Source organism: Aplidium turbinatum, chromosome 2 (assembly GCF_918807975.1).
Source record: "Aplidium turbinatum chromosome 2, kaAplTurb1.1, whole genome shotgun sequence".
Taxonomy (NCBI): Eukaryota; Metazoa; Chordata; class Ascidiacea; order Aplousobranchia; family Polyclinidae; genus Aplidium; species Aplidium turbinatum.
This window is the reverse complement of record NC_137473.1, coordinates 29,613,959-29,629,056: the sequence shown is the minus strand read 5'-3', so window position 1 is coordinate 29,629,056 and position 15,098 is coordinate 29,613,959. Positions and strand designations below refer to the sequence as shown.

The following is a 15,098-nucleotide window of genomic DNA, read 5'->3' as shown; positions in this document are numbered from 1 at the left end:
GATTGTTCAAAGAGGATGGAAAAACTTCTGCAGACTCTGTAGAACTTCTGTGGACAAAAAACACAAGAACCAGAAAGCCAGTAGGCCTATGAGTAGGCCTATTTACAACCTTAATATTTTGCTAATAAATCTACACACATTGGCCTATCATTGCTGGGCAAAAAAAATATTAGTATGTTTGGTGTATGTAATAGGCTACTTAGATAGGATTATTTCAAGGAAGATTTAGCTTGTTCATTTTTGATTTAAAGCCTTTTACAGTTTTACATTCATTTCTTATAGTAGTTGGAAGCTTATTCCAAACTGTTGGCCCCATGTGCCGTAGTGATTGTTTGCAAGTGTTAATTCTGCAATAGGCTATATAGGAATATAAGGAGAGTTACTTCTTGTTGTTAGGCTACTTGATTGTTTACACATAATTATATCATTGAATGTTGTGGGAAGTAGCTTTTTTGAATTGTGTTGAGTAAGGTGTTGCGACCGTGCCAATTTTTTTCAACTCAATGACTTACTTCGGTCACAAGCACGTTTTAACGTTCGAGTTTTGTCGCTTCTACCTTTTTCTCGACCTTTGCTATGTTGACGTGTATTGTTTTTGATATGATGGTCATAAATAAAAAACAACTGAACTGAACTAGGCTACTGTGTGATGTGCAGTCTAACCATAGAAAGAGCTCAACACCTGCTCTCCTGGGCCACATTGAAACGGGCTTTTGCCTGAGGATGGGTTTCTTTGTCCGGTTTTCTTTTTCCATCCTATTATTATTATTATGACTGCTCATCCACATCAATATTGGAACCGGCAAATTTAATCCACAACACTTTTCATTAGGCTGCCATTCATTACTACATGTGTGCTTCTCTGTTTTTGTTTTATTTTTTGCTATTTGTTTTTTTGGGTTTTGTGGCCGTGCTAACTACTGATATATAGCCTACTACATAATTTTTCATTCAGGCACGTTTCAAACCTTTCAAAGTTTTGCCACCTTTTCCCGTTCGTTAACGTGCTTATAGGTTTATATCGATTTTTGTAGTTAGTATCTTTTTCGTCTCGGACGTGTTAATGACGAAAAAAAAAAATGATTGATTGAACTGAGCCAACTAAATTTTTCAACTAATTCATCTATTTTAAACTGCTAGATTTGGTGGCCGTGCTTAAATTTACATTCGTCGAGGTAGGCTATTCTTTTAATTTACATCGCATGCACGTTTTAAACTTCTGTGGTTTTGCCGCCTTTTCCTTTTGTTGGATTTGTTCCCGTGAACTATTAGTCTAAGCGTAAAACGTATTGACCTGGAATACAGGGATATCTAGAGAAGGGGATATGAAGGCTCACAGCGATTGCCTTATTCTTATGACACTACCAGGGCGGTATTTGCAGCGCGTTAAACAAGCAGTTCTTCTCAAAATTGCAGAAAGTTTTATAGTGTAGCTGGTACAGTCAGCTGTAGAAGACAGTTAATAAATGTTACATAGAGCATATTTAAAGAATACTTCTTTAAAAAGACAGTTGAAAAGGTACCAGTAAGCTGTTTTTCTTAACAAAACCTTTGCAGTAGGCTAGATGTAAAGCAAGTATTCGGGTAGTTGAATTAACAAGTAACCATGAGCATGCAATTAGTATCAATGGCTGATGCTAATAGCGCAATGCAGATTACCATAACAAGATTTATTAAACTACTATCGGTACCTATTATAATTTTACGGTAAACAGAGATTATTTACGATAAACAGTAGCCCTTCTATTGTCAGACGTATTAAAAGCCTTCGTATCCCCTTCTCTAGATATCCCTGCTGGAATAAATTGCGACCTTAACAAACTAGGTATCGTTGGAAAGCTTAACTCCTCTAGATTAAGATTTTCACTCTCCTCCAATCAGAGACCCTTGGCAAAAAAAGTTATGGCCGTTTTTGAAGCAGCACCTTGCGCCGCTAGTGGCGAAACTGTATTTTTCCTTTTGCACAAGTTTTTAGGCTCATTTTTAACTTTTTTCCCTATGTGTATAAGAAAGAGACAACTCACATTTGATAAAATATTATTTATATTTAAATGACGTCACTCTGACGTCATCAAACTAAAATTGCTTACCTATTACTCTCAGCCCATTGATAATTGCAGATCCAATACATTTGTTCTAAAAAATCGTTTTTAGACATAACGGAGCTTCATACAATAATTCAAGGGGGCATTTTGACCCCAGCAGTGGCGTACGGTGACCACATTTTTGGGTGTGCACATTTTTAAAAAGCTTTATAACACATGCTTGAATTGCATAGTGACTCTTTATATCATATCACTTTGATATGATCTAAACAGCTATTGAACAAACTGCAAACTTATAGTGTGTTTAAAGCCTGCTGAAAAAATGTGCACACCCAAAAATGTGGTCACCGTACGCCACTGGACCCCAGGTCCGGTTTAATGACGAAACTAAACGCTACAAGTGGCTAGAGTATATTATGGGCATTATACAAAAAAAGCGAAAATTTTTTAAAACTTTACTTCAATAATTATGCCGTGGAGTGTTTTTGTTTTATTATCTTTATCCTGCATTGCGGGAAAGCGGACTTGAGCGCTATGCATCGCTGTACGCCTTCCGACGTACACCTGACCCACGCTGCAGCCGACTGCAAGGTCTGTTTCCGGTTGTCTACTCTACTTACGACTTAAATTTGGTACTACCCATTACTCGAAATCGATCACTGGGTAGAGGCAATTATCGTAAAGTTTCTTGCCCAGAGAAACAACAGCAAGTGCGGGTGGCTGGAGTCGAACATGCAGGCTCTCGACTGCGAGCCCAACGCGCTAACCACTCGGTCACTGCTGCCAGTGCCCAAGGCGTGTAACTATTGTTCTTGTCGACGAAGAAAATTCGACTCACACTGCTAGTGGATATGCCATGTTAGTCCAGTCGTTGAAGGGTTTTACCTTGACTTAATTGGTGTAAAGCTGAAATTTTGAACATTGGTTCTGTTCATTGTGTACAATGACCAAAAAAAAATCCCCGTGAAAATTTTTTGGTGAAAAAAAGTTATCCGCTATTTTCGAAATTGCGCTATTTTTTTCAAAATGGCGGATGTACAAATAGTGAATTATTCAATTTTTATGAAATTATTGTTAGTGTTGGTGCTCATTTAAAAGTAAATTTCATGCTGCATACTGCAATTATTTCACATTGGCAAAGTTTTGGTCCACCGTGATTGCCGGAGGAAGTTTACGGATACACTGAAAAAGGGTTCAGGGAAAATGCCTGCAAAGAAATTACGATCTGTGACAAGGAAATTCAAGCTTCTGAAGCCTCCAGTATACTGCGTCAAAAGGGTGCTGATGGGATTAATGCTGCTAGTACTAATAGAGGGGACAACACTGTTGCGACAGCTGGTCGGAAAGTACACATAGAGTCATAGACTGTTGTAAAAGAAGTTATAGGCTACCAACCCAATCGATATACAGCTAAGGAAGAACAGAGAGGAAAGTGGGTCCTGCGTCACGAGGAAACGAAGTGTTTGAATTCTTGATGGCAATTTCCACAGTAAGACTCATTGTTTGTTTTGTGGGACTCGAGCTCACGGACAGACCTGGCTTTAGTTTTGTTAAAACAGATGTTTTTGCAAGGACTATATTAGAGTATTGTGAGAGATGTTCTGACGATTGGTCATGCGTCGTGATAGGTCGTATTGAATATTACGGTAGCGATTTGCATGCTGCAGACTGTTTATACAGTACCATCATTCTTGTAGTGTTAATTTTATATATGGATTTAACGTACCCTTGCAATGTGGTAGAGTACCTGAGGCAAAACGTCGAAAATCTGGTCGACCGAAGGATGAGGAACAGGACCAGGTATTTCTAAAGATGTGTTCCCATCATGAACAGAATGATGAAGAACAGTTAACGATATCAGACCTCAGATCTAAAATAAAGGAGTTTTTAGCAAATGATGATTGCCTTCCTTGTGGATTAAAATATGTGAAGACCCAATTATAGAAACATTGCGGTGAATCTATTTATATAGCTGAAGGTCAGGGCCTTCATTGCATTGTCACGATGAGAGAGAAGACATCCGAAATCCTTCGATCTCATTAGGCTACCTAAAAACAAGGCATGAGGATGATGAAGAGTCACAAAAGAGAGAAATAATTAAAACTGCGGCAAGGCTTATCAAAAATGGTGTTTCATCTGTTAATGATCACTATCCAAGCACAGACGCACTCAATAATAATAATCGTGTTTGATTTGCGCCCATTGCGATACATAACATAGCCTACAGTAACACTGCGATCACAGATGCGATAGCCTCCAACAGACGACAGGGAGCAGCGAAGTGACATTTAGGCCTAGTCTTCGAGTCAGCTGCTCCCCTTATTTTGGCTTGCCATTAAGTGTCTGTGCCGAGATACAGCCGCGTGCTCTGGAGCGGTATCAAACCCACGTCCTTTCGAACGTTGCGCAGGCGTTCTCACCACTCGGCTACGCAACCGACACTCAATCTCGGTCCTGCTCTAATGTAGCCCACTTGCCTGAAACTTTGCGAACACTGTTGAGTTCCTTAGTTGTAGGAAAAGACACAAAGCAAAAGGTTGCAAGTATTAGCCAAGCTGTCAGACCACGAGCGGTGATTGCACCATTGCAAATTGGTCTTGCTGTTCAAGGACATCATTTGTACAGGTCGAGATTTCTTGTTGATACTTTACAGTTTACACAATATGGGATATTGTTCCTCTCACGCAGAAGTCCTGAAGTTTGAAAAGAATGCAGCTGATTGTGTAGCGTCAGAAGCCATTGTTCTAGAGAACATAGACCTACTCGAAAGTACAATGTTATTTGCAGCTGACAATATTGATCATAATATTATCACCCTGGATGGGAAGGGGACTTTCCACGGCATGGGAATGGTTGCTGCCTTGACACCGAGTCAGAAAGCAAACCGTATGATTCCAAGGCACAACATATCACAACTCAACATCATAAAGAAGACTAGGATTGAAATCATGCAACTCCGCTTTGCCAATAAAGCGCAGAAGACATCACTGGCTGGTTATGTACCTTTTTCTCAGGATCAAACCCTGAGCAATATTGTGAATGGTGTTGTGGCGAGGATGACGTTAATGTACATGAACATACACAAACGAAAAAATGATCGACTTGATCAGTAAAACACTTCGGGGTAGTCTAAAGGCTGCGAAGTGATCAATGCTCCAGGGGTTGCTGATGTTCCGATTGTGAAGGCTACTGTTCTTAATGCAGTGTCACACTCGACAACGTTGATTGGAGAAGACACAGATCTGTTGGTCCTGCTTCTTCATTATGCGCAACAAGCAGACAAAGATCTATACTTCCGTTCCGACAAGGAAAACGCTGACAAAGTGTATCATATGAACGAGCTGAAAATGGTGATGGGTGAAGAATTATGTTCCCAATTACTTTTTCTACATGCCTACACTGGATGTGACACAACATCAAGAATCTTTGATGTGGGTAAGAAAATCTGTCTTTTACAAGCTGGTAAAGGGTAATACTACTCTGAAAAACTGTGCTAATTACTTCCTTCTTCCAAAGCAGACAGCAGCATCCATTGTGAACAAAGATTTTCAAGCGATGGCTGTGACTTTTGGGGGCACGCGGACGGATTTCCTCTCGTCATTGCACTACAGCGTACTAGGAAAAAAAGTAGTCTCTTCCCAATCATTTGTGACACCAGAACGCCTACCACCTACTGTCATCGAAAAAATTTCACTGTCTAAAGGTTTACTACCAAATAATGGTGTGGCTAGGACAGGAGAGTGATATGGAAACTTACGGGTGGGGTTGGAAACTGGAAGGCAGTCAGTTTGTGACATGAATGCATGCTGACCCAGATTCCCTCTTATAGATTATCCACTGCAACTGTACAACTGCCTGTAGCACTGCCAGGTATAGCTGTAGGCAGAATAATCTACCCTGTACCTCAGCATGTGGACAGTGCAACTTGATGCCTGTGACAATACGTAGGCTACAATCAGTCATTACTGGATGAAGATAATGTCCAGGACTTATTAAGTAACTGAATGTAAATAACTTAATAAGTGGTCTGCGATTCTTGTACTGCCAGTGTTTCACTATTGTTTTTTTTCATATAAGCTTTTCCATTAAACTAATTAGTTAATTTCATTTTGAATTGTCTTATTGAATTCCATACCACCTTAAACCTAGGGATAGACGCCAGAATTAGAGCTCTAGCATGAATATTAAGTAAATTATTGTCATTATACTATTTTGGCGGCCATCTTGAAAATGACAACTTTCCGGTGCTCAGATTCTCCTTGATTTTTAATATATTATTCTTAATGAAAAATACTAGAAAAAACATTTGGAAAACCTTCTGTAGGAAATTTTTGGGGTTTTGACCTGATATATATTGACCTGACTATAAGTGAACAAAATTATCGTTTTTGGAACTATTATACATTATCGTACCGGCAGGCTATTACAGGCTATAATATTTTGTTTATGTCACTTCGTTTAAAGTCAAATATAGATGTTATTGAGTACCTACTTGCTTATTAATTGTTACAATGATAATATCATATTTTAAAGAAGCCGTAGTGTGACGATACTTCGAAAAAATATTCAAATTTTGTTTATCCGCCAATTTGAGAAAAAAATGGCGGATTTTCAAAAAAGGCGGATAACTTTTTTTCACCAAAAGATTTTCACGGGGATTTTTTTTTGTTCAATGTACATAATCAACAGAAACAATGTGCAAAGTTTCAGCTTTACACCAATTAAGTCAAGGTTCGGCCCTTTTTTTCGCTTCAACTACTGGACTATGTCTGAGGAGTACAGCTCAACTATCCAGTGGAATCTTTCGGGTAGCTCAAATTTGGGCAATAGGCTACACAAATAATAATATTTATTTGCATCAGACAAAGCTGTCAATATACAAAACAAAGAAATAATACACAAACTGCAAATGCACAAAATCTCACTAAATAGGCTATCTAATGTTACAAGTTTACAGACAATGGTACGGTAGTGTTGCAAGTTAGAAGAACTGAAAGTATTCAGAACGATAAAAACAATCAGATGACATGGCAGCCATCAAAACTAGATATCAGCATACATAGAATTATTATAACAGGGGTCCCACTCAAAAGTTTCCTATTTTTTTTATGATTTTATGCCAAACAAGTCAAAAATTTTATGATTTTTTATGAATTTTTTTGGTTATTTTATGATTTTTTTATGAATTTTCATCAAAATTTTATGCTTTTTTTATGATTTTACATCAGAGCTCGATGTTTTGTTAAATTCAATTTTTTAAAGTATTTCTTTTTACAATTTAAGGATAAAAAGCGATTACGGAAAAACAATCAATGCAAGTCATCACGTCAAACCTAACTTAGGCTACAGCTTTTGAGTGGAAGTACAAAACATATAATAATATACTGTAAGCTTGTTATTCTTTACATTATTTCAATATGGTTAAATTGTTTAGCTCAGTTCAGAGCAAGCTGCACTTTAAAAATCAAATCAACGCAACAACAGACTTGCGAAGACATTGGGAATAACCAGTAGGCTACTTCTAGGTTCTACAGAAATCTAACTTATCATAATTCCTTTGGAACAGACCTGTTAATCAGTACTTGCTGTGGCTTGATCTTTCTAGCATGGCTCATGTAAACCAACTTTTTAGTAACATTACCGGTACTCAAATGGTCAAACTGAATGTCTAGATCACCCTGCTTTGCTGAGTGCCGTAAATCAGTTATTATATTATTATACTCTTACTACAACCAGCGTAAAAAATAAAGAAAATGAATATGTAATGTGTGAAGAAAGTGAAATATGTGATGCAATAGTGCTTTACAATAAACGAAACAACTGTTCAGGAAGCTGCAATACCATAGTGTAAAACATGGCTACTGGCTAGTTGGCTACTATGTCACTTAATTAAATGCAAGAACAGTAGAATACCTAGTTTCAAATAGCTACAGACCTATATTTTAACACTAATAGGGGCTTTTCTAAAATACGAGTGGCCACTATATATGGTTAATGCAACCCAAAGCTGATCTAGCCCTATTTCAGATCTCGAACCGAGTCATGACCTTACTTTAAATAAGTTTAGGCTTAACTCTAAACTTAAAATAAACCTCCATAGGTATCATAACCAATGATCCTTACTCGACTAGTGGCCAAAGTGACCCTATGAAAAACTATAGCGGCCATTCATAGTATAGTGCAGCCTCTTCACAACACTGAATTGAAAAATGATAGGATAATGATGATAAAATTTCTGATAGGATGATGATGATAAAATTTCTGATTCTGAAGTACAAAAAACCTAAGCCATACTAGATTAAGAAAATGCAAACAAAAACTAAGAGAGATACCGATTGCAAGTCAGCATAATTTAGGCTACTTCACACTCACAGCAAGGCAGTTGAAACACGAACAAAATCGAAATAAAAGAAATAAGACTGAAAATGGCGTTCGTTCAATTTCAAAGCCAACTTAACTTGTTGAGACAAAGTTAATTGGTAAAGAATTCCCTTTTACAATCTTTTCTTTTTAATTTCAGTTTGGAGCCTATAGCATTAGCAAGCACTTTCTCACATTTTCTTTTACGATTACGGCGATGTCAATTCTTGGTTTCGATCCAACGCTTTGTTTGACAATGCCTCCTGAAGCTTTGCATGCCCATCTCCAATAATTTCATCAGCAGCTTTAATGCTTGCTTCAGTTTTTTTTAATTTCATCTTCAATTTTTTCGATTTCCTTTTGTTTTTCTGCCATATTGTTGGCTTCAACAGTAGCCTGAGCACTTTCTTTCTCTTTTCTCAATTTTTCTTCAAGACCTCTTTCCTGCTCAAGGTCAGCCATATACTTTGTATGAGCACCCTTTTAGTTCTGAAACTAGTGTTCTGTTAATGGGAAAGTTTACCTCATCATCATACCGATTTAGTTCACCTTTCACCATTCTCAGTGCAACAATTGTGATTTCTTTAAGAGAACTTCTATGTGAATCAATCAAATGTTTATTAATGGAGATACTTCTTTCAGGACTGGCATTACCATGACTTAATGTTAGAACATATTTTGCAAGACAAAATAGTTGCGGATATTTTTTTATCCCAGCATCATCTAACAGGCCTCCAATTTTTGTCCAATAATAGTCAATTCTCTTGTAGGAAGACACTTTTGGTAGGGGTGTTACTGTTAAACCATATTTGATTAGTGCTTGAGTCCAGTAAGAAGATTGGGAATTGGTGTAGCTATTTGTTACTTTCAAGATCAGTCTTTTTGTAAAACTCATCTAGAATATCCTTAGATTGATGCCATAACCACTGCAGTCTTGCCTTATCATAAAGCTCTTCTCTTAAAACAGATGTAGGCTACATCAATTGCAAAAGCATTTGCAGGACACTTTTTAAGGCAATTGGAGACTGTCCAAGTTAGATTGATGATAGAAGTTGTAGCTCCAACATTATTTCATTTTTCTGGGTACAAAAATTGGGTGCAACCTAATTCGTACTCTAAACACTTCGTACCCTCATTTCGTACCCTGAAAAGATCAAGAGAAAAAATTAAAAAAAAGCCGAAGTGGCTGATCGCAGTATCGGCAATTTTAAAATTTTCCTCCTGAAAAGATCGAGATCGCATCCCAAAAATTGTGCCTGCTTAAGAACAGATGAATGGAATGACAAATAATGTAAAAGGTAACTTGTAGCAACCACAAAAAAGTTCAGACAGTCAGATTTAAATTTCTTGTCAGCTTCAGTAAGGACTGCAATATCACTGACTAAAATTTTTGCTCGTGTTCCAGCATCAATCAAGTTCAACGGCTTCTGAAGTTCTTTGTGACATCAAGCAAAAGATTTTCTGACTCTGTGGATGATGTTTTTTTTGTTGTTGATAAATTTACTAAACAAAGCCGTGATCAGATAGCAGATTGCTGAGTAAAGAATGTGAATCAGTGGCTCTTCACATTGGAATAGGACTAAAAACCGTTCAAAGTCACCAGAAGCAAATGATACAAATGAAATATATTCAATCAAAGGATCTTTTAATGCTTCTGAAATCCTTTTGTATCTCTGGGTGGATGCAATGTTTGACTTGAAGTTTTTTTGCTGAGGCAAAAACTGCAGGAAATAATGTCAGAAGTCCCATTCAAGATTTAAGGACATGTCCGCCATGAATTTCGAGGCCTGAGTAACACATTGCTTGCAAATGGCCTCAATAGTTTCCTTGCCTAACCCTACGCTTTTTCCCAAAACATTGCTGTCAAATTATCCTTTTACCATTCTCCCACAATAACTGCAATGTCTTGAAATCTTGTCAGCGTCTACTTGTCTAGCCTATGTCTAATGACGTTTAAAACATGCAATGAAAGTATCTAGCTACAATCCTTTTCTAATTCCAGCTCCACAGGCAACGCTGGACTTGATTACGCAACCACATGTTATCCTAAATCAGTGCATTCAACAGACGGCGTCACAATCGTTGCACGAAAAATTATTCTGTTATCATGGTTGGAACTGTTACACATTACACTATATCAATTTTTTGATTTTTACATGCTCAGTTCTCCATCACAACTAAATTTTATGATTTTTTATGATTGTGTCTAAATTTTATGCTATTTTATGATTTTTACCAAATCAAGCAAAATTTTATGATTTTTTATGATTTTATGCCGAGTGGGACCCCTGTTATAATGAAGACGATAATTTGATATACGATGGCAATCGGACCTCATCAGGGAGGCAACAATAGAGTTTGTTTGTTTATCTTTATCCTGCATTGCGGGAAAGCGGACTTGAGCGCTATGCATCGGTGTACGCCTTCCGACATACACCTGACCCACGCTGCAGCCGACGGTAATGTTTGTTTCCGGTTGTCTACTCTACTTATGACTTAAATTTGGTACTACCCATTACTCGAAATCGATCACTGGGTAGAGGCAATGATCGTAAAGTTTCTTGCCCTATAATTGCCCGTACGCTATAATGTTTAGGCAAATTGTGTATAATTCTAAATGCATTATAGAAGGCAACACGCAGGCGATTAATGTTACGTTGATGATAATTTTCCCACAGATGACATGCATACATTGGAGTACAATATGAACGGAATAGAACGTTTTTAATATCACTGGAGCACTTGTAAAATTTTGATTTTAATTTGTTGGCAGAACAGATCATTTATTGAAACATGATCAAACCGTCGCAATCCTCAGGGCAGTCTTCTTGTACACAACTGAGATTGCAACAAGTTTCCCCACGACACTCTCCACATGCTGTAACCACTTTAAGCCATGTTTTCTGCAGCTGCAAGACATTGTACCACATTGATTTTTTGTTCCTTCTTTGCATTTGCATCGTACAACGTTCAATAGCCATTCTGGTGCCGGATCTAAATTGGCCTTTATTGACATAACTGCACCTGCTGCGTCAGCTTTCCATCCCCATTGTGCGAGATCCAAGATTTCAGTGTCAAGATGCTTCCACTGACATACCTGAAGCAACAGCTTTATATCAACTTAGATAAATCAAGTTTTGCTGCCATAAAATTTTTGATTTGTAGTAGCCTACACCACATGTTTATGCTAGTCATATTATAACGCAACTTGTTTTGCTATAACTTGCATGTTTTCCTTACCGCAGTTTAATAGCGCAATTTGCTGTAATATTTTGAAGTTACCGACAATAAACAATTCTTGAAAAATATCTTCAAGTGGTATAATCTATAGAGCAAAGACGCTTTTATACTAAATGATTACCTTACGGGTATTGTGTTACAATACCATTAGGCTACGCACTATTATTTCACCTGCAAATGTACTCTGAAGGAATGAAAACGAATTGCAGCTTCGGTGGGTGGCAATCTTTCAGGATGAACAGTGGAAGCTGTTGCAACCATCTGCATGTAGGGCAAAGTGGGGCGTGTTGTCACAGCACGATTTCTATGTGATAACCCAAGCGTATAACCACGAGTTTTCAATGGAAGGCATAGTTTTCAGTTCTCTTTCGTACAAGCAGTGAATGTTAATAAATTTGTCACCACAGCAGAAATTATGAGAAGTGCCATTGAATTTTGGGCAAAATCAGGTTTTTTAACTGAACTAAAAAATAGTCTGGCAAACTAAGGTATGATCATAACTGATCAGGAAAGATACCATTCGTTAGCTTTAAGCCTGCTCTTTTCATCATACCAAACAGATAAGACATGCAAGTAGAGATGTACACATGGTTGTTGAAACCACCTGATTTCATACCACGGGGCGTGTTGTCACAGCTGTGACTACACGCCCCGTGGTGTGCATTTTTAATATTAAGAAACATAAAAAATTATTTATGCTTATACAACGAGGTAATATGCGTATTTGTTAAAATACAACGCGTTTTTAGGAAATAAAAATTAATATTAGATAATGATACACACATATATTCGATAGTGACACATAATTTTCAAGATGACCTTTTTATTGTTTTTGATAATGGGCATAAAATTTTTACCAATATACAGGTATATGTTGTAAATTAAATTTTTTTGCATTTCGCATATTTTTTTATTCGTTCAGTCTGTATTAAAACCAATTTTTGTTGGTTTCTGTCATATTTTAGTCATAAAGCATGTGCAGAAATTTTGTGACAACACGCCCCGGGGTGGGGCGTGTTGTCACAGTCCATTCACTTGCATTAAACATGCATTTGTGTAAAAACGAAATAAACCAGAAAAACTTTAGCTATAGCTAAAAGAAGTCGAATGATACCTCTTTCAATTGCACTATCTAGCATTTCGATACCATTGGTACAGAACGAGATATATGCTGATTTGTAAAAATTGTGACAACACGCCCCACTTTGCCCTACTTGACGTACCGTAGTTGGCCAAGTGAATCGGCAGGTTTTGCACTAAAGCTTGATGGATCAACAAAATATAGCATTACTATCGGTGAATCTCATTCAGACTGGTAGGCTACTCAGCAACATTTTCATTTCTTCTTATTTAATTAACTGTGCACAAATACAGTCCCAGTAACTAACCTTTTCAATAACAAATCTCTTCCAGCATCAGCTATTTGCTAACGTGTAGAATCTAATCTCCCAAATACATCAGCAGATTGTTGGAATTCTTCCTTCTTCAGGTAATTGAACATCTTTAGCTTTCCTAAGCAACAAGACAGATGACATAATTAATCATTGTCACCAAATAATGTGTGCATACACTCCATACATTGGCATCCCAAATAAAAGTATTACAATATTAGAATAATATTGAGTGGATTTGGTAATGACTGCCATCTGAATTCTTGCATATCTTTTAAAAGCTGATCAGAAAATGGTAAAAATGTACTTTCAGACAAGCATGGTAAGCAGTTCAGAAATATATAAAACACTGTAACAAACACTATAGATAAAACACTGAAAGCATGATTAAACTGTACTGCTACCAAAGCTGATTAATTATATTGGTACCTTGTTGATATATTGCAGAAGTTGTATCACATCCACTCCAAGCATGAGCAAACAGCAAGTAATTTTTGACACACCTCATGCACCTTACAACTACTTTCGCTCTCTTCTTTTTCTTTTAGATATTGATAAAGATGACTGTCACCAATGTTTTGTGCATAGCTGATTAATGTCTTCAGTCCACCTCGTTTCACTTCTTGTAGCTTTGATAAATTATGAGATTGGCATTTGATGCATAAACTTTCATTATAAAAAGCTTGATTGATTTTCCATTATTCAATTATCTCCATAACATCTGAAAACTAGTCTATCAATTCTAACTGTTTAATAAACTAAGCTATACAACTTAGAAATCATTACTGGTATTTCATAAAAATCTTTAAAGCTGTAAAGAGAGAAAACTAACATCAGACCAGGGATATCTATAACTACGGGATTGGAAGCTCTATTCAGTGCTATACATCAGTAGGGTCATCACATTACTATGACTATATACAAAGATTAACAAAACAAAACACCGACAAAAAGGTATTATATATATACAAAATTCGATTTTACAATAATAATACAAAATGTACACTCACATTGAAATTTAATTGATGTATAAAACTAAAAGTACATTTACGCTGTTAGAAAAAAAACAACAAATCCGAAAAATGAATGAATGTAACAAGTCCAAAAACCGCCTACTGTTGCTCTTTAGCAATTTGCGTACTGCAAATCGGATCACAAGTAAATGAGGAGTGTTCAGTAGGGTGGTCCTTATTTGGGGCTAAAAAATTTTTTTTTATAATTTTTCAAGTATCACCCCCCAAAAAGGTTCCATTTACCACAAAAAACCCTGTGTGAAAAAATTTTTGAAAAATATTAACGTTTAGAGGTTCCTCGAGGCCTCTGAAAATTTCACGTTTTTATGCAAGAATGTCATATATACCTCTGTAAGCTTGGTTTTGCCATGCGGATTTGAAATGCACAAGTGTTATGGCTTGTTTTCATCAGCATGGCATAAATAATAACCCAGTTTGGTATACCTAAGACAAAAGTTCTTTTTTGCGATCTTGATAATAAATATTATTCATAAAAAAAATGATAATGTTCACATGTTTGAAAGCAGGGTTGGAAAAAATCATGATTTTTTTAAAAAAATCAAAAAAATCGGATTTTTTTTATTTAAATCGGATTTTTTTGATTTAAATCAGATTTTTTTGATTTTTTTTATATAAAAAAGCGTCGAGTCTACTTGGGGGAAGAGATCATTTTAGTAAGATAGCAGAATTATTTTTAACCCCTTGATTGATTGAAAGGCTTTGCTTTGCAAGTGTTTAATCATTTTTATTATCATATTGTAGGCTAGCCTGTCTAGTGTCTATTGCACGGTACTACGACAGTTTATCGAACGACAGTTTATCGAAACGACAGTTTATTAAACGACAATTAATCGAACTACAGTTTATCGAAACGACAGTTAATCGAACAACAGTTTATCGAACGACAATTTATCGAATGACAGTTAATCGAAAACCTAACCCTTACCAGTTACCCCTAGCCCCTAACCATTATCCCCTAACCCCTGAGTATTCCATTGCATATGTGCTTCGTCGTTCGATAAACTGTCGTTTCGATAAACAGTCGTTTC

The 15,098-nt window shown here is 36.7% G+C and overlaps 1 protein-coding gene across 2 annotated transcripts; it reads right to left on the bottom strand.

Moving 5' to 3' along the window:
• Positions 1-10,617: 10,617 nt before the first annotated feature.
• Positions 10,618-13,751, bottom strand: LOC145764763 (uncharacterized). 2 transcript variants are annotated; one of them, XR_014288522.1, is made up of 3 exons: positions 13,466-13,751; positions 13,034-13,157; positions 10,618-11,502 (listed from the first exon to the last, which is right to left on the bottom strand). XR_014288522.1 is itself a non-coding variant. In XM_082576428.1 (2 exons), the coding sequence occupies exons 1-2, from the start codon at positions 11,904-11,906 to the stop codon at positions 11,203-11,205; spliced, it is 390 nt and encodes a 129-aa protein (XP_082432554.1). In that variant the 5' UTR covers positions 11,907-11,908; the 3' UTR covers positions 10,618-11,202. The 2 variants fall into 2 exon arrangements, 1 of the variants encoding a protein (XP_082432554.1); XM_082576428.1 differs by lacking the exons at positions 13,034-13,157; positions 13,466-13,751 and adding an exon at positions 11,817-11,908.
• Between the last annotated feature and the right edge of the window lie 1,347 nt (positions 13,752-15,098).